The sequence below is a fragment of the Podarcis pityusensis genome, assembly GCF_964106645.2.
Source record: "Podarcis pityusensis genome assembly, chromosome: 7".
NCBI lineage: Eukaryota > Metazoa > Chordata > Lepidosauria > Squamata > Lacertidae > Podarcis > Podarcis pityusensis.
The window spans coordinates 64,924,559-64,944,568 of NC_138031.1; the positions used below are offsets into that span (position 1 = coordinate 64,924,559).

At 43.3% G+C, this 20,010-nt stretch overlaps 2 protein-coding genes across 2 annotated transcripts in view; both read left to right on the forward strand.

Annotated features, from left to right (window-relative positions):
- F13A1 (coagulation factor XIII A chain) overlaps positions 1-20,010 on the forward strand; it is a 74,418-nt gene that overhangs the window by 51,916 nt on the left and 2,492 nt on the right. The window contains exons 9-14 of the mRNA XM_081014779.1: positions 3,519-3,622; positions 5,621-5,709; positions 7,162-7,315; positions 8,590-8,871; positions 14,699-14,859; positions 18,141-18,277. Coding sequence (XP_080870905.1) covers positions 3,519-3,622; positions 5,621-5,709; positions 7,162-7,315; positions 8,590-8,871; positions 14,699-14,859; positions 18,141-18,277 — 927 coding nt within the window. The remainder of the gene's footprint in view (positions 1-3,518; positions 3,623-5,620; positions 5,710-7,161; positions 7,316-8,589; positions 8,872-14,698; positions 14,860-18,140; positions 18,278-20,010) is intronic.
- The window catches only part of LOC308481798 (uncharacterized protein), a gene marked incomplete at its 3' end in the record, with an annotated part of 231,645 nt that overhangs the window by 12,167 nt on the left and 199,468 nt on the right, over positions 1-20,010 (forward strand). The window lies entirely within an intron of this gene.

Consider the following 20,010-nt stretch of genomic DNA (forward strand, 5'->3'; position numbering starts at 1 on the left):
TATGAATCTTCGTTATGGAGGATGTACTTACTGACCCTTTGGCTATACTGTAACCGGAGTGGCGGAAAGTGGGCACAACCCGCAGGGAGCATAAAGTCGATATCAAAAATGATGTAGTACACTATTGATTGATCTCATAACTCAAAACTAATTCTACTTCCCAAGAGGGTGGGATAGAAGTATGTGCATACAAGCGAGCAAGAAATATAGTAAAGTTACTTACCTACCCCTAGTTGCAACAGAAATTAACTTTTCTTTATGATTTATGTGTATTGATATACTGTCCTATAACCACATGGCAACACAAAATATACGAAAGAAGCATAAAAACAACCGGAAAGGAGAAAATGAGAACAGATGAAAAGAACTAGGAAAACTAGAAGTGGTCTTTACCTAGCGTTGAAATAAAATCAAGTCTGGGGTGCCACCACCAAAAAGGACATTTTGCAGTAAACATCTGCTGCACTATGCTTTCCAGGGCACCTGTTTCTAAAATTATTTTATTTACAGTGGTACCTCAGGTTACATACGCTTCAGGTTACATATGCTTCAGGTTACATACTCCGCTAACCCAGAAATAGTGCTTCAAGTTAAGAACTTTGCTTCAGGATAAGAACAGAAATCGGGCTCCAGCGGCACGGCAGTAGCGCAGCAGTAGGAGGCCCCATTAGCTAAAGTGGTGCTTCAGGTTAAGAACAGTTTCAGGTTAAGTATGGCCCTCTGGAACAAATTAAGTACTTAACCCAAGGTACCACTGTACTTATTTAGGATTATGCCTATAACCCAGTCTTCCTCCAAGGTGCAACTTACACATAGTTCTTTCTCTGGTAGTCCACCTCACCCCCCATGTAGGCAAGTTTCAGGGTCAGACCTTCTTAGCTTCAGCAGTGGAACTATCCCATGTAGCATCAAGCAAGCCTCCCCCACCCTTGGGCCCCCAAATATTGTTAGACGACAACACATCCACCCCAGTATCCCCAGCCAACATGGTCAATGTTCGGGAAAGAAAAATTCCAACAACATCTGGGAACCGGAGCTTGAGACAGGCTGTTCTAGGCTGTAAGGGAATGCTTTGATCTCGCTCCTCCCCTATATATATATAATGCTTTCATATACTTTTCATTTCATGGAGTCATTCATTGTCCAGCGATTCTCTAAAACCTAATTCAAAATTAAAGTAAGTGGAGCTTTGCAGATCTATAACAATTGCGGGTAAGCTCCGGAGTGGTTTAAATCTTGCTTCCTTTTGGGAACTTGATTACATTTTTGAACTCCCCCTTTAATCTTCTCTCTCCATGGTATATTTATTGCTACATGATGTGCACAACCTCTTGGGTCATACATTAATTTAACCTATAGTTCTTTCTATTCCTCCTCTATGTCTTTTCTCTTCATTTGTACCACTCAGTGGAAGCTGTACCCTAAATTGTTTTGTATCCTAATTTTGATGTGATATTAATGTGGTCCTTTTTTCATTCAAAGCCGAATTTAGAATATTTAAAACCATTTTAAACATATCCTGCTTCAGGAAAATGTATGCTGCTTCTATGTTGCATTACACTTAAGTGTTTTAAATTTGTTGGTAGCCACCCTGAGCCCAGAACCGGGAAGGGCAGGGCATAAATAAAAAATTATTATTATTTATTATAACATCGCAGCATTCCCAGCAGTTTCAAAAATTCAGGCAGTGTGCATCACTTTCCTGGAATAATTCCCACACACACACCCATCCCGTCCTGCTTCATTAACTCACCTAACTGACAAGTTTCCCCCAGCTTTCATTTCCACTTTGAAATGTCTCATTAAAGCAAGCCTCAGATTCACACCAATGCAAACTACTCATCCCTCTTTTTTCCCTCAGCCATTATCAATGAAACTGGCTGAGCTTAACGATCCTTATATTTTCCTAAGACATTATTGCTAATATTATTGCATTGAGTATCTGAGACAATGGCCAGGGTTATGTAAGTAGCTTTTCATCTACTGGGAGGGAGCGGGTAATTTTTATTTATTTTTTAAGGAAATTGCTGTATTCCCCTCCCTCCTCAAATCTCCTGAAGCTTGTCTGAAAAGTGTCTTCTGAGAGGCCTGTTCTTCCTTATTTGCACTCTTTCTGGAGCCTTATTGAACCAGTGGAATGAAAATGGCATGGCTATATTTTGTTTTTGTTTTTTTATGAAATGGGATGATGACCCTGTGGTGTTTCTGTCAAGACCGAGCTGAGAAGCCAGAATGTGAGGAGGCCAGGGCCAAGGGATGAGCCTGTTTCTTGGGCACAATCCCAGCCGAAGTCCTTTGCAGCCCTTCCTGTCCAGGAAGCCCCAGGAACCTGACTAGATTTGTGCGGCCAGACACGAGACTTGAGTACCGTAGATTCCAGTGTATTAGATGACTTTTGAACCTCGGAAAATCTTCTCCAAAGTCGGTGGTCGTCTTATACGCCGGGTATGGTTGTGACAGGTGGCAGCGGCTGGCTTGGAACGGCAACGGGCAGAAGGATGGTAAAAGCCACCCTCCCACCTCCATCCCATGCCGCCTCCCGAAACAGCAGCAACCGCGAGGTGGTGCGCGGCTTCGGCCGGGGCTCACCCGCCCTGCCACCATGGGGACCACCAGATTCCTGGAAGGAGGGAGCCGGGAGGGAGGGAGTTCCACCCACCAAACACCTCGCCTCGGGCTGCTGCTGCTGCTGCTGCGACGGCAGAGGCAGCGGAGGGGTGCGCGCTCTGCCCCTGACGGTGCTTGGCGGGCGGCCAAACGCTATAATTTAACAGCAAAAGTTGGGGGCTCGTCTTATACGCCCAGTCGCCTAATACGCCGTAATCTACGGTATACAGTGGTACCTTGGGTTAAGTATTTAATTCGTTCCGGAGGTCCATTCTTAAGCTGAAACTGTTCTTAACCTGAAGCACCACTTTAGCTAATGGGGCCTCCCGCTGCTGCTGCGCCACCGGAGCACAATTTCTGTTCTCATCCTGAGGTAAAGTTCTTAACCCGAGGTACTATTTCTGGGTTAGCGGAGTATATAACCTGAAGCGTATGTAACCTGAAGCGTATGTAACCTGAGGTGCCACTGTATGTCACTGCTGAGGTGTTCTGAGCTAGCTCACCACACAGGGCAGCCACCCACAGCTCTGAAAGTTCCTAGGCCCAGCTGCTCTTGCTGGTGACTGCTCCAAGGAAAGGCTTTCAATACTCAATTTATAGGGCCTATTTTTTATTAGCAGTTGCATGGAGGTCAGCTCCAGAATCTCATTCAAGTAGTGGATTACCAACTGGTGCCACTCCCTCTAGCAGCTGCAGAGTGTGCAAGCAATAGCTGTGCCTGTCAGAGAAAGAGACTGTGTGAGGGTGCTTTAAGTCTGGCCACTGAGTTTATGCATTATTTAGAACTAGCCAGCCAGTTCTAGGATTCAATTATTTCCATTAAATGTCCATTAACGGAACAGCCATAATAATGATGCCCCTTAGGTTTGGTACTGTTTAATATGTGAACGTTATTCTTTTCTTCTCTAAAGGAACTACCATTGCTGGAATGAGGCTTGGATGACCAGACCAGACCTCCCTGTAGGTTTTGGAGGCTGGCAAGCTGTGGACAGCACCCCTCAAGAAAACAGTGATGGTAAGCATATTTCTTCCTTGCCACACTGCAAGGTAAAGGTAAAGGCCCCCTGGATGGTTAAGTCCAGTCAAAGGGGACTATGGGGTTGCAGCACTCATCTCGCTTTCAGGCTGAGGGAGCCAGCGTTTGTCCTCAGACGGCTTTCTGGGTCATGTGGCCAGCATGACTAAACTGCTTCTGGCACAACAGAACACCGTGACAGAAGCCGGAACACACAGAAATGCCATTTACCTTCCCACCACAGCAGTACCTATTTATCTACTTGCACTGGTGTACTTTCGAACTGCTAGGTTGGCCAGAGCTAGGACAGAGAAATGGGAGCTTACGCCATCGTGGGGATTTGAACCGCCGACCTTCTGATCGGCAAGCCCAAGAGGCTCAGTGGTTTAGACCACAGCGCCGTCCTCGTCCCTTTGCCACACTGCATGATGGTAGGTTCACATTAGACAGAAGGAATGAAAAAAACCTCAACCAATATCTGATTCAAACGTAGAAATATAATGGGACGTTTCCATTTCACGTGCTAAGGAAAATTGGCTTGGAAGGGATAGAGTTTCTCTTTTTCGCCTTTCAGAGAAAGGTTGACTAGTTACCACAAAAGTTGTTAAGAGTTCTTAAAGGGCGATGGAATGACCCTTAGCTAGGCAGGGTGAAGGGCATACCCTCCAACATCCTAACAATAAAATTCCATGGAACACAATAGCCAGTGTGGCTTATATAACTCTCTATGAAGGTATAAAAGAGGAATTACTGAATGACCTTTTTGAAGAGATTTCATCTTTGTATACATCGCTAGTATGACAGCAGCAGACTGAGTAGCATCTATATTCAAGAAAGCCAGAGGAATATTAAGAGCATCTTCAGAGATGAGACAGAGGACTAGACCAGGCATCCCCAAACTCGGCCCTCCAGATGTTTTGGGACTACAACTCCCATCATCCCTAGCTAACAGGACCAGCGGTCAGGGATGATGGGAATTGTAGTTGCCTGGACTAGACTATCTGGATTATACTGGAATCAAATCTTTTAAATCTCAGGAGCATTTTGGTCGCAGAATCAAGACAAAACAAGACTGGCTGGCCACTAACGGTTAGACAATTAGACCATTTGGACTCCAAAATAACTCCCACCTTCACTGTCAGCAGGGATAATTGGTAATGCAGTATCATCCATTTCAGAATCGGAGATTTGTCAAGTGAGTTCCTAAGAAAAGCAACCTAAGACAAATGCTGCTGAAATAGATCAAAGGTCCACTGAGTCCAGCATTCTTTAACAGTGACCACCCAAATGCCTCTGGGAAGGCCACAAGAAAGACAAAAACATTATAGCCTTCCTATATTGTTTGTCCCCAGTTGCCAGTATTCAGAGGTACACTCCTGAAATAGAAATCCCTGATCTGTTTTCATGGCTTAGTAGTGGAATACTGGTTGCACTGTAAACATTTGGTCCAGGCAGTTCAAAGACCAGAGCCACAGTTTCTGAGCACCCAGTGCTTGCCATCAAAACGTACGGGATCTGCTTCAACCTGCCCCAGTCTGACAGCATTCATTAGGGAGCATGTGGGAAAGCCGTAAATTATACACTTGATCCTGGGAAACATCCCTAGCTCCTTCTGCACTGGTGATCGTAAAGGGCACAGCAAATTCTGTGGCAATGTATTAACTATTGTTAACAGCAACATCTACTTTTAAAAAAAATAATGCTTTGGGCTTCTATGCATTTTGGGATGACCAGTTTGAGATTATTCCAAGAGGCCTTGGAGGGTTTTATTTTATCTAAAGAGGGTTTTATTATTTTTTTGCCTAGGAGAGGCAAAGTTGCATTATATAATCTTTTGGTAACTTGGCTTCCGTAATGGTCTCTGGCTGACAGCTGATCAGGGCAGAAAGTATGGAAAGATCTGACATCAGAAGTAATTTTGCAAGCAGGAGTGGAAGGGTTCAGGTGGCACAGCAGGAGACTCAATACATGTTTCCCCTTTTGGTTCTCCACATTCAGGCATGTATCGGTGTGGTCCAGCTTCTGTTCAAGCCATTAAGCATGGCCACGTCTGCTTCCAGTTTGATTCACCTTTCGTTTTTGCAGAGGTATGCATCCGTATTCTTCTTTACATCGTCTCAGTGAGAAATATGATGGAGACTCCAAGATGTAAAGTCAAGTTAAGCCATCCACTTCAATTATATTTGTTTGTTATTTATAGACGACTTAATGCCAAAATAGGCTTCTAAGCGGTTTACAAAATATAAAAGGCTATTACACTAACACTAAGATGATAATATAAACATCTGCAATAAAACAATCCCATTTCAGTGGTACCTCGGGTTACAAACACTTAGGGTTACAAACTCCACTAACCCGGAAATAGTACCTCAGGTTGAGAACTTTGCCCCAGGATGAGATGGAAATTGTGCACCGGCAGTGCACCGGCAGCAGGAGACCCCATTAGTGAAAGAGTACCTCAGGTTAAGAACGAACCTCCTAAACGAAATAAGTTCCTAACCTGAGGTACCACTGTAAAACAACACAACAGTAAACACAGGCAACTCACAATGAGAAATCATGGGAATGTCTGTGTAAGCAGGTGAATCTATAAAAGATGGCAGAATGCCAGTACAGATGAAACCTCTTGGATTTCACCAGGGAGTATGTTCCCAGTGGCGGAGGAAGAAGAGTGCAGGGGGAGCACACCACCTCCAGCAGCGCAATCCCAGTGGGGTGCCATCGCAGCTGCCGCCCCACCCGGGCTGGGTGCCATGCCCCCAGGACACAGGACACACCCCCAGGATGCAGCCACACCCCTGTGGGTGGGACACCACGCCCCCAGGGTGCGCACCAGCCCCACCCACGCCTGCTCTCCACCCCCTGGTGCTGGAGCATGAAGCTCTGCCACTGTATGTTCCATAACACTCATGCCACCAATGAAAAAGTCTGCCTCTGCATCATCACCAACTGATTATCATTAGGCCATGGAAAGACTAACCATCTTGATCTTAATGCCCTTACCGGGCAATGACAATTAATAGTCTTTATCAAGATAGTCAGCACAAAGAACAGAGAGGTGGAGAAGACCTCATATAGGACAAGAGAAGCTTGGCAGCAGAAAATGAAAGGCTATAATTGGTTAGCCAGAGCTTAGTATAAGAAGGATTATTGAAAAGGATTTGAAGGATGAGAAAAGACTGAATTAGCTCACACAGAATAGGAAGTTTCCTTGTGGCACGCTGGATGAGCAGAAGGCATGATGGCTGGGGTGGGGAAAAGGTAATGAAGTGAAGCAGCATGAGAAAGTGAAAATGTGAATGGAAATAAGGGGGGAAAGCAAGATGGAGGCAAGATAATAGAAGTGAGTGACCCATCAGGCAACCTCCCCTGCAAATTTATGCTTTGGGCTCATGGAAGTCTTTATACATTTGTAATCAATCTATTTCTTGTGGCACAGTTGTTGTTCTTTAATGGCCCATAGTTTGGGAATTAATGATCAACCGACTCATGAGAAAGCCAGCAGATGGCTTCACGCTCTGCCTTTGCTTCATTTTTAGGTGAACAGTGATGTCGTATACTCAAAAGCAATGAAAAATGGAACTAAGGTGGTACAACATGTTGACAAGACCCAAATTGGGAAATTAATCGTGACCAAAGAAGAGGGCGGGGATAAAGTGAGGGACATTACTGAGCTCTACAAATTCAAAGAAGGTAATTTCACGGCAAAACTCAATAATTACCTGAATGAAGTTTCATTTCTATCAGTCCACAGATCCACAAAGCAACTCCCCCCTCCCCCCGCCGCCACCTATTGTCCATTCAAAGCAACTTTTCCCAATGATTACATTCGGACAATAGCACCGCAGCTTAATAAGCTGGGATATGAGCAAGTCTTATGGGTACTCATGCAGCCCTTGAGCTCCTCTTTTGCCAAGAGCAAATAAACAAGGAACTCTTCAACTAGTGAGTTGATCTGATTAATCTGAACCAGAAAGCTGTGGTTCAGAAGCTGCCTTGATAGTCCAAAGCTGTTAATTACAGTTTCCAGGTACAATGAAACAGGAAACTATTGCTAATTGGAGAGTTCCAGGTTTGTTTGTTGGTTGGTTTGTTGGTTTGTTTGTTTGTTTGTTTGCATGCACATGCAAAGAAAATAACAGAGGGATGACATGCACACCCACAAGGCTAGTTCATATCTTAGCAGGCTTATAATTTTCTGAACCTGCTGAGACACCATGACTGGCCCAAACAGACCTAGTGATTTGAACCTGGAACTTCCAATATTTAGTCTGACATGCTAAGACGCTGCTGACTCTGATGAGGCACCTGAACAAATGTCAGGTATGTTTCTTCCAGCAAGGGCCAGATTTAGCCTATGGCCCACCAACTGCTAAGTTTGCTGCCCCTTTTTGCTTAAAACCCCTTCCTAACCCATTTGCATGGTGCCTAGCTCTTCTGTGAATCTTCACTTTAACTCTTTGATTCTAACTTTAAAAAACACTATTTATATCACTGTACTTCAACATATCTATCTCCTATTATCCTTATGTCTCTCCCTCTTCTTTCTCCATTGCCTCTGGCATTTTTCATCCTTAGATTTTCTAGACCATATAAATATGCTTTGAGTGATAAGAGGATTTTGAGAACGTTGGCTGCCACTTTTAGTTAACCATAGTTCGCCACGTCGTCTGGATCTGTAACTGTAGCTAAACTGAACGAAGTTTTGTTTCAACAAGCCAGCTTCAAAAACTATAATTTGAAGTTGGGCTTGTTTATAATTAACTCGAGTTTAGTGCTAACCACAGTTTACCATAGCAAATGACATGACAAACTGCGGTTAAAGGGAAAGAGAAACACTTCTCCCAGGGAGAAGGAGAGTACATGAGTTCACTGTGGTTCTTTCTTGCTCACGGTTGAGCATGATGTGGGAACATGACCAGTAGTTCACATGTTTTTAAAAAACCTATTTTCCATTTGTTTTGCAGGCACAGATGAAGAACGACTGGCCCTGGAGACTGCCCTGATGTATGGTGTTAAAAAATCTCACACCCAGGATGTTGTGTCTACCGCGGAGGTTGACATGGACTTTTCAGTGGAAGACTCAACAATTGGCAGTGACATCACTGTTAACATTACTTTTCGAAACAACACCCCAAATCTGTACACTGCCACATCTTACCTTTCTGGCAACATTGTGTTCTATACTGGAGTCCCAAAGGCTGAATTCAAGAACCACAGTTTTGATGTGAAACTGGAACCCATGAAAGGTAAGGCAAGACTATGTTTCTGCATTTTAATGGTGTGTCATTAATTAAAACATATAGCTCCACCCCCTTTCTCAAGGCTCACAGTAGAACATGATGCAAGAAACCAAAGGAAAATGTTTTATGTATTTAAAATGTTCAAAGCATCTTACAGCAACTGTAATATAATACGTATGCTCTCCATAATGAAATACTTAATATATTGACAACATGTAAAAATTCAATTTAATTAAAGGTTTTTAAAAAGCTCGGGATTAGCAGCAACAGAAGGGAAGCAGCAGCAAACAGTAGAGACAGAATTACACAAAAGCCAGTTAGAACAGAATAGTCTTCATCTGGTATAAGGCCAGCCCTACCATTAGGCAGAGTGCCTCAGATGCTGGTGCGAGGCAGGCAAGGAGTAATAGTAATGCACTGAAGAACAGAACTGTGTGTGTCATGCAGCCTGACCTGCCATAGGCATGAACAGCACATTTCATTAACGTGTGCACCCTACATACTTGTACACAAGGGACATTATTTTTATTCCTCCAACAACAAACTCAGCAGCTTTACTCTTTAATCAGTTAATGAGCTGACCCAAACTGACACAAACAGTTTAAGGTTTCTTCATCTTCCTGCCACAAAATCAGCCTCTCACCCAAACAGATCTTTCTCCACGGAAGGTGAAGAGTGGAGCTCAGATGGAGACAGAGCCATGAAATCGAGACAGATGCAGGCGGAAGAAAAAGGCTAGAATGGATCTGCCTCTGTCTTTCTCTGGAAGCAGTGTTGGGGTGATTGGCTGCAGCAGCAGCAGGGAGGAGGATTCTTACAGCCACTACTGGAGCCAAGCATCCTACTGCCACTTCCAGACACAGGCAGAAGCTGCAGGTCCATTCATTCCAGGTTATATGTTGCCTGCATCTCTCTGTGTCTTCTGTCCTCCTCCTCCTCAGTTCGGCTACCACCACTTCTCCTGGATCATGGCAACTGAGGGAGCTGAGTTGCCACTCTGTGTTCTCTCCTCCATGCCACGATTCTCAGTTTTTTAATACATTTAAAAAACCCCTGATGCATCTAAGTTTGCCTTCTGCCCTCTGATGTAGTGGAGTGCCTCTGTGGTGACCTATGGGGGACCTGCTGCAATATTATTATTATTATTATTATTATTATTATTATTATTATTATTTTGAAAAGCAGCAAAGACACTGGGGATTGCAGGTTATTGTGGGGCTGTCCCCAGAGTTGTGCACCTCTGAATGGGTTGAGGGAGTGAGCCTTAAAATCATGATGCAATCACATGGGTTGGACGTACTCACACCCACAAGGCCTTGCATAGGTGTCAGGCTTTGGGAGATCGGCTTCCTCCTCTGTGGCAGTAAATAACCAGATCAAACAAAAGGAAAGTCTTACCAGTTAGTTTCTTTAATAATCACAGTGAGAGACAAAAGAAAGCGTCTCCCTAGAATGGCGGTGCTCCCAATAAAGGCCTACCCCCCCTCCATCCCTATTAATCTGCGTCACTCCTACATTTTGTAATCTGAGTTTGTGGCTTCTGCGCTTTGTGTTCTGACACTCTCTGACCTCTCCGTGTCCTTGGGGATGGGGGGGGGGGGAATGCTGTCCAGAAACTATGAATCTGTTAACCCTCTCTCTTCCCGTGTTTCTTCTCCTAGCTGTTCCCCATCCAGTATTTCCCAGCTTCTGCCTTCTGAACTATGCCCCTCTGCAAACCACTGTTCCAAATCTATACCGTCCTCCTGCTCCTGGGAAGATTCAGGGTCAGGGGGAAGGGGCAGCTCCTACCATTCTTCCTCAGTGGAATTCCTCCTCAGCATGGTCCCTGACAATAGGTATCAGTTCACACAAAACATTTCTTTGCATAGAGGCAGAGGGTCCTGAAAGACAATGGCTTGGATTGCTCCTACAACTTACCCACATGTATAGCCTATGCATGGAAGGCAGAGTTGAACAACCTGTCTTGTTACATGTTGACCAGACTTTTTGATAAGGTACAAATGAAGAGGAACCCTACAGTGATCTATGTGCATTTGGGTACAGTCACATGCACACACACACAAGATGATAAGTGCTGTTATGGAAAGAAAGGAGCAAAGCACGTTTTCAAACAGAAACTGAGCACATGGTCTTCCAAATCATGATTAAAGGCTTTGTGTAGGTGGAAATCAAGTTTAAGAATCTGAATACTTCAAATGTCTTCAAAGGGGCTATCAGTTCTGTTCAGCTAAATTTAGCTTTTTAAAGGACAGTAGGCACACAGGCACTGCTCAGGAGAGAGGGGGGGGTCATTCACTTTGTTTCCCCACAAGGGAGTCTTTGTCAGGAATGCCTATGATTTTTTCTGGCAACTCTCAGACTGTACGTTATGAAATGGCCTTATGGAGTTTGAGGTTTCCCTGGGGTTAAAAGTGACTCTTTGACCAGTATAAACATGATTGTTAGCTATTGTGAGATATATAAAACACAGAAGAAAACCTAACAATTATTCCTAAAAATATATGGCTGTTTAAAAAAAATTATCACTGAAAGCAGCCCTTTAAAAGTTGCTAAGAACCTTGCCCCTCTCTCAATGGAAGCTCTTTGGCCAGTCTCAGACAGGGCCTTCTGGCGGTTCCCTCGCTGCGAGAAGTCAAGTTACAGGGAACAAGGCAGAGGGCCTTCTCGGTAGTGGCACCAGCCCTGTGGAACGCCCTCCCACCAGATGTCAAAGAGAAAAGCAACTACCAGACTTTTAGAAGACATCTGAAGGCAGCCCTGTTTAGGGAAGCTTTTAATGTTTAATAGGTTATTGTATTTTAATATTCTGTTGGAAGCCGCCCAGAGTGGCTGGGGAAACCCAGCCAGATGGGCGGGGTAATAATAATAATAATAATAATTATTATTATTATTATTATTATTATCATTATCATTATCATTATCATTATCATTATCATTATTATTATTATCTGAAATGGCACTCCATTTGAGGACTCTTATTGTCTCTCCTGGCTTTCCCAGTCCTAAGCAGAACTAGCAACTTCCTGGTCACAATCCGAGTCTCCTCTACATGTACAGTCCTTCAGTATGGCATACCGTATTTTTTGCTATATAAGTCTCACTTTTTCTCTCCTAAAAAGCAAGGGGAAATGTGTGTGCGTCTTATGGAGCGAATGCAGGCTGTGCAGCTATCCCAGAAGCCAGGAACAGCAAGAGGGATCACTGCTTTCACTGCACAGTGATCCCTCTTGCTGTTCTGGCTTCTGGGATTCAGAATATTTTTTTTCTTATTTTCCTCCTCCAAAAACTAGGTGCATTTTATGGTCTGGTGCGTCTTATAGAGTGAAAAATACGGTACTTCTGTTGCAGATATTAATATTGTGCAGTTTGAAGCAACTGGAAGCATAAGAACTGATTCCTTTTGGGATTAAATCATTGTCCAGCTCCATAAAGATAATATTCAAACTTTTACTGGCAGAACTCTTCAAAAAACAAAACATAAGCATCAAAGATACATCACAAAATATCCATACAATGTCTTGTGCTGTCTAGCACAGACTTGACATCTTAGAAAATATGAAATAATCCAAACAGACCTATAAGCAAAGGTATCTCTCTCTCACTCTCTCACTCTCTTTCCACAGCCTGCATTCCAGCCTCCATTGGCCTTTGGCTGTTTATTCTCCCTTCATTTGCATCCTTTTATTCTCTGTCCCTGTTGTCTTTGTCCATGGAGTTTTCTTGGCAGGGATACTGGAGTGGCCTGCCAGTTCCTGCTCCAGGTGGATCAAGTTTAGTCAAAACTCTCCACTATGACCTGTCCATCTTGGGTGGCCCTGCATGGCATAGCTCATAGCTTCTCTGAGTTATTCAAGCCCCTTTGCCACGACAAGGCAGTGATTGACAGAGGACGAGATGGTTGGACAGTTTTCTCGAAGCTACCAACATGAGTTTGACTAAACTGCGGGAGGCAGTGGAAGACAGGAGTGCCTGGCGTACTCTTGTCCATAGGGTCACGAAGAGTCGGACACAACTAAATGACTAAACAACAACAACAACATTCTCTGTCCCTAGAGAAATACTATCAAACACCACCCTTTCAAGTTGGTGAATTTGCAACTTAATACCTTTGTCACCTGATCTAAAGTCACAACAGTTTAGAGTAATAGAAAACTATCAACAGTTATTCATTAACCCATTAAAGAGCTCAGAATCCTTTAGAAAACAACCATGGGAAAAACCCCAATGTTAGCAACACACATTTAGCCATTTTTCATTTTAAACTTTCATTAATACACATACCTTTTCATTTATACTTAACAACTTCTTAGGATGGTCAGGTTTGCAATCTTCTTCTCAGACTTCCAGAGGGCTATTCTTCCGAGTCTGTTGTGCCAAAAAACAATAAAAGAGGCTAGTAGCCACCTTAAAAATGGACAGATTTGTTTTGGCATAATATGTAGCCTACAAAATCTTATGCCACAATAACTTTGTTAATCTTCAAGGTTTCACGAGACTCCTTGTTGGTTTTACCTTGAAATGTTTCTCCCACTCAATCTTTTCCAAAGTGTGAAAAAATAAGATTCACTCATGCCATAGCAAATATCCTCCCCCCCCCTTTTTTTTTTGGTGGAGGCAGGGAGTGTTAGACATGACTATTTCTAAGTTTCATCTAAGGTTAAGACTTAGAGGGGTATTGTGTAATTCCTTTGCAGCAGAGGGGCCACATCAAACAGCTCCTGACAGGTCTCGGAAATCTAGGTCAGATGGTTGCCTGGGAATAGTGATAAGAATGAAAGCAGGGGCTCCATTTTGATGTGGGTGGAACAAAGAGGGAGAATCAGCACATCTTTTTCACATGGCAGCCTCAGTGTGAAGGGTTAGGATTTTTGTTACATCTGGAAATGTAGCTAGAGGTCAGAAGCACAGTTCTGCTCTTTGTGGCTGCTGACCAGCTCTGCAACTCTGAAAAAAAATCCTATCCTATTATCATCCTAGGAGACGCATGTCTAAAAACAAAAAAAACCCTTCTATTATAGGGATTCAAACCTCACAAGAGTATGGATGGGGGAGAAAGTTGATTAAGTTCACATTTAAGGGTGAAACTACTTAACTTACACTTTAGGAAACAGTACGCAAACCAAAAACATGTGATTCTCAGAATTTTGCAGTGCGGTTCTTGGGTCAAGCAATGTGTGCAAAAATTCACGTACTGGGATAAAGTGTATGCATAAATGCATGTATAGTGCAAACAGCAAAAAAAAATAAAAAAATTAGTAGAAGCTGCTTTTCAAAAATGTGCAGACTAGGCAAAATTGCATAGAAAAATGTGTCCATTGGAAGAAACTCACACTAAAATGCTGATGGATTTTCACGATGACCTTTTTAAAAAAGGGAAAGGGAAGGAAATTGCAAACTGGTGTGGAAATGTGGAAAACTGAACTTGAGAACAGAAACCGAAATTGCCAGTTTGACCCATCCTTACACAAGGGGAAAGTGCCTCTCCAATGAAATGCCTTCTGAGTCAGGGGCTAACTTCCTATTACCGACACTCCTAGTTGCAAAAATGGATTTATTTTCATGGGTTAAAAATGATCTAAATCTACATTGTATTCCCCCCCCCCCCCCATGTCACTGCTGTGTTTAGATCACAGCAAACAATCCAGCAGTTCTACAACTGGAAGCTTCCTTGTGCCTTTGAAAGCTTTGACCCTCCCTGTGAGCAACATCTTTATTGCATCTGATGGCCTATGGGTAATACGACATCAGCAGGACTGGAAGTAATAACTGGCAACTATATTGCTTTCAGGCTTCAGTTGTGTTTTCTCTGTTTGTTTGTTCCTCTTGTCAGCTCAAACTGTCGAGGTGCTAATCAAGTCGAGCGAGTACATGAGCCAGTTGCTGGAGCAAGCCTCCCTGCATTTCTTTGTCACAGCCCGTGTCAAAGAAACGGAGAAGATCCTGGCCAGGCAGAAGAGCACTGTGTTGAAAATACCCCAGCTGCTCCTTAAGGTCAGTTTCAGGGATGGCAACAGGTTGCGGAGGACGGGCATCGATTTGATTCAGGTCACATTTTTAAAAGGACAACCTAGCTAATTTGCACTTTCTGAAACAATAAGTAAAGGTAAAGGGACCCCTGACCATTAGGCCCAGTTGTGACTGACTCTGGGGTTGCGGCGCTCATCTTGCTTTATTGGCCAAGGGAGCCGGCGTACAGCTTCCGGGTCATGTGGCCAGCATGACTAAGCCGCATCTGGCGAACCAGAGCAGCCCACGGAAACGGCGTTTACCTTCCCACTGGAGTGGTACCTATTTATCTACTTGCACTTTGACGTGCTTTCAAACTGCTAGGTTGGCAGGAGTTCTGAAACAATACATGAACCCAAAACACAGCTGTCCTTCAAAATGCTCCAGATTTCGCAATGCAGTCCTCCAGCCAACTAACCTGTATAAAAATGCATATCCTGGGGTAAAGTCTATTGGCAAAACCTATTGGTGTTTCGCAACTTTCTGACTACAGTGGTACCTCAGGTTAAGTACTTAATTTGTTCCGGAGGTCCGTACTTAACCTGAAGCACCACTTTAGCTAATGGGGCCTCCTGCTGCTGCTGCGCCGCCGGAGCACGATTTCTGTTCTTATCCTGAAGCAAAGTTCTTAACCTGAAGCACTATTTCTGGGTTAGCGGAGTGTGTAATCTGAAGCGTATGTAACCTGAAGCATGTGTAACCCGAGGTACCACTGTAGTTGCAGGACCTTAGCCAGACCTAGCAGAGTAAATGCAGAGTTCATGAAAGCAATTGGCAACTTGGCTGCAGACAGGATGGACGAAGCAGGAACCAGGAACTTGTAGTTAGGTGTTTATTATATACAGTGGACTATTTACAGGAACAGAACAGAACACGGATTTTTAGCTAGCTCTCTCATACACGACTCACAACTCCTGAACTCGAACTTGTACTAACACACATTCCAGTTAGTAGGCCATTAATCATTATTCCCGTGAGAGAGCTTGACCAATCATGGAGCTGTCTCCATGCCTCTGTATCACCAGGCAGACTTACTCCTTCACATTGCCCTGGCTGCCGGCCAAACTCTAATTGACTCTGTGTGTGTAGCTGCACGTATGCAGATTCCCAACAATGTCTTCATGAAAATATACTGGTGAAAATAGCATACAGAAACGCATTATGTTTGGGGGGATATGTGTCTATCTGGAGAGGTTTGCATGAAAATGCTGGTGGATTTTCACGAGGACTTATTTTTAAAAAATAAATTCAGAAAATGATGTGGCAATGTGAAGAACTGACTTTAAGAATAAAAAAAAATGAGAAACTTGGGAGAAATCAGAATTTACAGATTCACCCATCCCCAGCAAAGAGACCAGTGCTGCTGTTCTGATTCCAGATGTATTCTGAGTCTCGGTTCATCTGCCCGTTGGGGCTTGGTATACTAGAAGATAAAGTGAGATGGATAAGGAAGCTCCAGAGGGAATATATTATTTATTTTGGTTGCATATCCTGTCTTGCTTGCATAATGGAACCCAAGATGGGGTCCAAGTGGTTACCAGGTAATCACCCAACCAGGCACTGAACAGACCTGGATCCACTTCAGCAAGGTGGTGACCTCATACATGGCAATACTTTGGTTTGGTAACCTATGGACCCTCCAGATGTTGTTGACTCCCTTTAGTCCCAGCCAGCATGGCCAACAGTCAGGAATAATGGGAGGAGTCATCCAGCAACATCTGGAAAAACACACAGGTTCCTCAACCGTAGCTTGAGTGGGCACGCCAGAGTGACTATAGCACGTTTTCAGGCAACAGTCGTACTGGCTATGAGAAGCATGCATGCACCAAAAGAAGCACACTATGTTCCGCAAATACAAGCTCAGAAAATCTTGGAAGTTTGATGGGAAACGGCTTCTTCTCATAAAACACCAAGGTTGGTTCAAAACTCTCCTCCAGCCTCAGCCTTTGTGTATCTAATAAGCCTGGACAAATGTTGATCGGCAGTGTCCTCAAATGATATAGTGTGTCTTTTCTGAGCATTTTGCAGACGAAGCCAATAAGTCAAATAAACTTTGCTTTCGAGCTTGTATCTTCAGTAACCACATTTTAAAAATGTATAATCCTTTCATTTATTTATTTATTTATGGCCAAAGCTGAACAGCATATATCAGCTTCCCTCGGTTAAGCCTCCTAGATTACTCAGGCCTCCCCTTCTGCTGTGAAGTAGGAATAGTATACTTGCTGAATGGAAAGCAAAATCCAAATAAACACACCATTGGACCTACCTGGCCAGCTTTGTTACCCATCATTACTGCACTTCCTTTGCTTTCTGGAAGTCTTCTTCAAGCACGAGGGCAAGGAATCAATGGTTAGTGGAGAAAAGAAACCAGACACCCCTGGTTTCTGTCAAAAGAGTATCATGTGTATCTGAGTGTGAGGGGAGGAGAGGTAAGAAATTCTGAATACAAACTCAAATTGGTTCCTTCCGTGGAGCAGCTTGCCGTCTGATTCAACTGAGAGAACATGATCCCTCTCTTTAAAAAAAAGAAAGAGAAAAAAGACCAGGGAGGAAGAAATGAAGGTTTAATATAATTCATAAAGCCGTAACAAGCATAGGCTGAACTGACTTATTCTCATGTGCTAAGATAAATGTGACATACCACAGATGTTGCCATGAATTATGCATTGTGCAGCGTGACAGCATTTTTCTTTCTTCCCTTTTTATTTCAAAAGTGCTAATTCCTTCTGTCCCTGTCAGACGAAAGACTCGCCAGACCACAGGAGGTATTGCCAGGGCGAGGTCTAAGGGTTATCATCCTGTGCTTGGAAGTCCAATAGCAATCTTCCTCCTCCTCCTCCTCTACCACATAGACGTTTTCATGAAAGCCAAAATGAACCATTTGGTGGGATCAATCACTGACAGCCAAATGCAACATGAACCACCATTCATGTTAAATATACATTAATATATACCGTATTTTTCGCTCTATAAGACGCTCCAGACCACAGGACGCACCTAGTTTTTGGAGGAGGAAAACAAGAAGAAAAAAAATCTGAATCTCGGAAGCCAGAACAGCAAGAAGGATCGCTGCTCAGTGAAAGCAGCAATCCCTCTTGCTGTTCTGGCTTCTGGGATAGCTGCGCAGCCTGCATTCGCTCCATAAGACGCACACACATTTCCCCTTACTTTTTAGGAGGGAAAAAGTGAGTCTTATAGAGCAAAAAATACGGTACTTGTTTACATATTTAAGTTCATCTGATTTTTGATTTGCATCCTTTCCACAGGTTCCTGGGGAAAAGGTAGTTGGCAAGGAAATGGCAGTGATAGTGGAATTTGCCAACCCACTGAAACAGAAACTCACTGACGTCTGGGTCCGACTTGATGGGCCTGGTCTACTGAAACCAACCGCAAAGCTGTTTAGGTAAGAAATCTGTGGTTATAGCATTGGCTGCCCAACCTGCGTTTTACAGGAATATGAACACTTACAGCAGAGGTGTCTAAACTTTTTTCAAAGAGGGCCAGATTTGATGAAGTGAACATGCGTGAGGACCGACCAAAGGGCCGACCAAAGAGTAGTTGAGCTTTTTTGGGGATTTTACCACAGGAAATAAACTTCCAGGGGCAGAATTAAACTGACCGGCGGGCCGGATTAGGCCCCCAAATGGACTTTGGACGTGCCTGACTTACAGTGACGCAATGCATGCTGGTGCAATATAAAACATAACACTGTCATAGTATCTCCCTGAGATAATCTAAGGTTGCAATTCTAACTGCATTTATCTGGGAGTAAACACCATTGAATTCAACAGATCTTACTTCTGAGCAGACGTGGTTAGGCTTGCAGTCTAAAAGTGTGAACTGTGATCCAGGAAGTGCACTGTTTAATATGTCACCTAACAGCACAATCCTGATCATGTCAATTCAAAAATAAATCCAATTGAATTCAGTAGGGCTTAGTTCCAGGTTAGTGGGGTTAGGATTGCAACCTAACTCATGAACCCGCTAGGAAAACTAATATCTCTTGGTCTCTCCCCCACCATCTTTAGTATGAGGATAGTCATACTAATTTGCCTTACAAGGTTGCAGCGAAGGCTGCTAACAATGTTTATAAAGTGGTCTGACTGCTATAAAGGCTGCTATATAAATGCTATGATGGTTTTCTTTCATAGTGATTTGACGGACTTGATGGACAAGTCTTGTTTTTACACTCACCAGATTTTTATTTTAACAATAAATAAATAGTTCCGGTGGGTTTCTGGATTTGGGCAATTGCAAGATCTTCTCCGAAACCATAAGGACTAGAAACTGCCTTTTAGAAAAAGAAGTACCACTCGAAAAGCTGGGGTTCTTGGGCTTGCATAATAACACATAGTGCTGATTGAGTTCTCATTTGGCTTGGATAGAAGCTTCAAATTATACTCAGAGAAAACAAATCGTAGCAGATTATTTAAATAATAATCCCATTTGTTTCTGTAGATGGAAGATGATAAATGACCAGTCATTGTTGATGGCTTAGCACATTACTGAGAATCATCCATCACTAAGGTTACTCCGGGCAAATGGAATTAGTGAAGTTTTATTCCATTAGCCAAAAAAAATTAAAATTAAAATAATCCTTTGGGATATATCGCAGGGTTTTTAAAAATTATCTCCGGACAAGGTCCTGTTGGAAGTGCACCCTCCAGTCTTCTATAACATATTATTATTTTCGCTGCTAAATGATATTCTGGGGGGGGGGCACTTTTATGGGATACTGACCAGGTTATTTTTTGTCATCTTGCTAGGGATGAGATATTTGAAGGGTGGTTCCCCCCCCCCCCAAAGCACAGAGTCAATGTTAGAGAGAACACCTTTTCAGAATTGCTTTTAATTAAGTGATATAAGAGATAGCACACTCTTCTTCAAGGAATGGATTTGCCCCATCTTCATTTATCCACAAAACAACCCTGAGAGGTAGGTTCGGCTAAGTGACAGGGACTAGCCCAAAATTACCCTGCAAGCTTGATGGCTGAGTGGAGATTTGAACCCTGGTGTCAACACTCTCATCACCGTACCACACTGCCTCTCAGTTAACTTTAAACAATTCTCTTCTGCTTTGGGTTGTCCACTTTGCCTCTGAATGACAGCTGTGAATTCTCTAGGGGTGTTCTGATG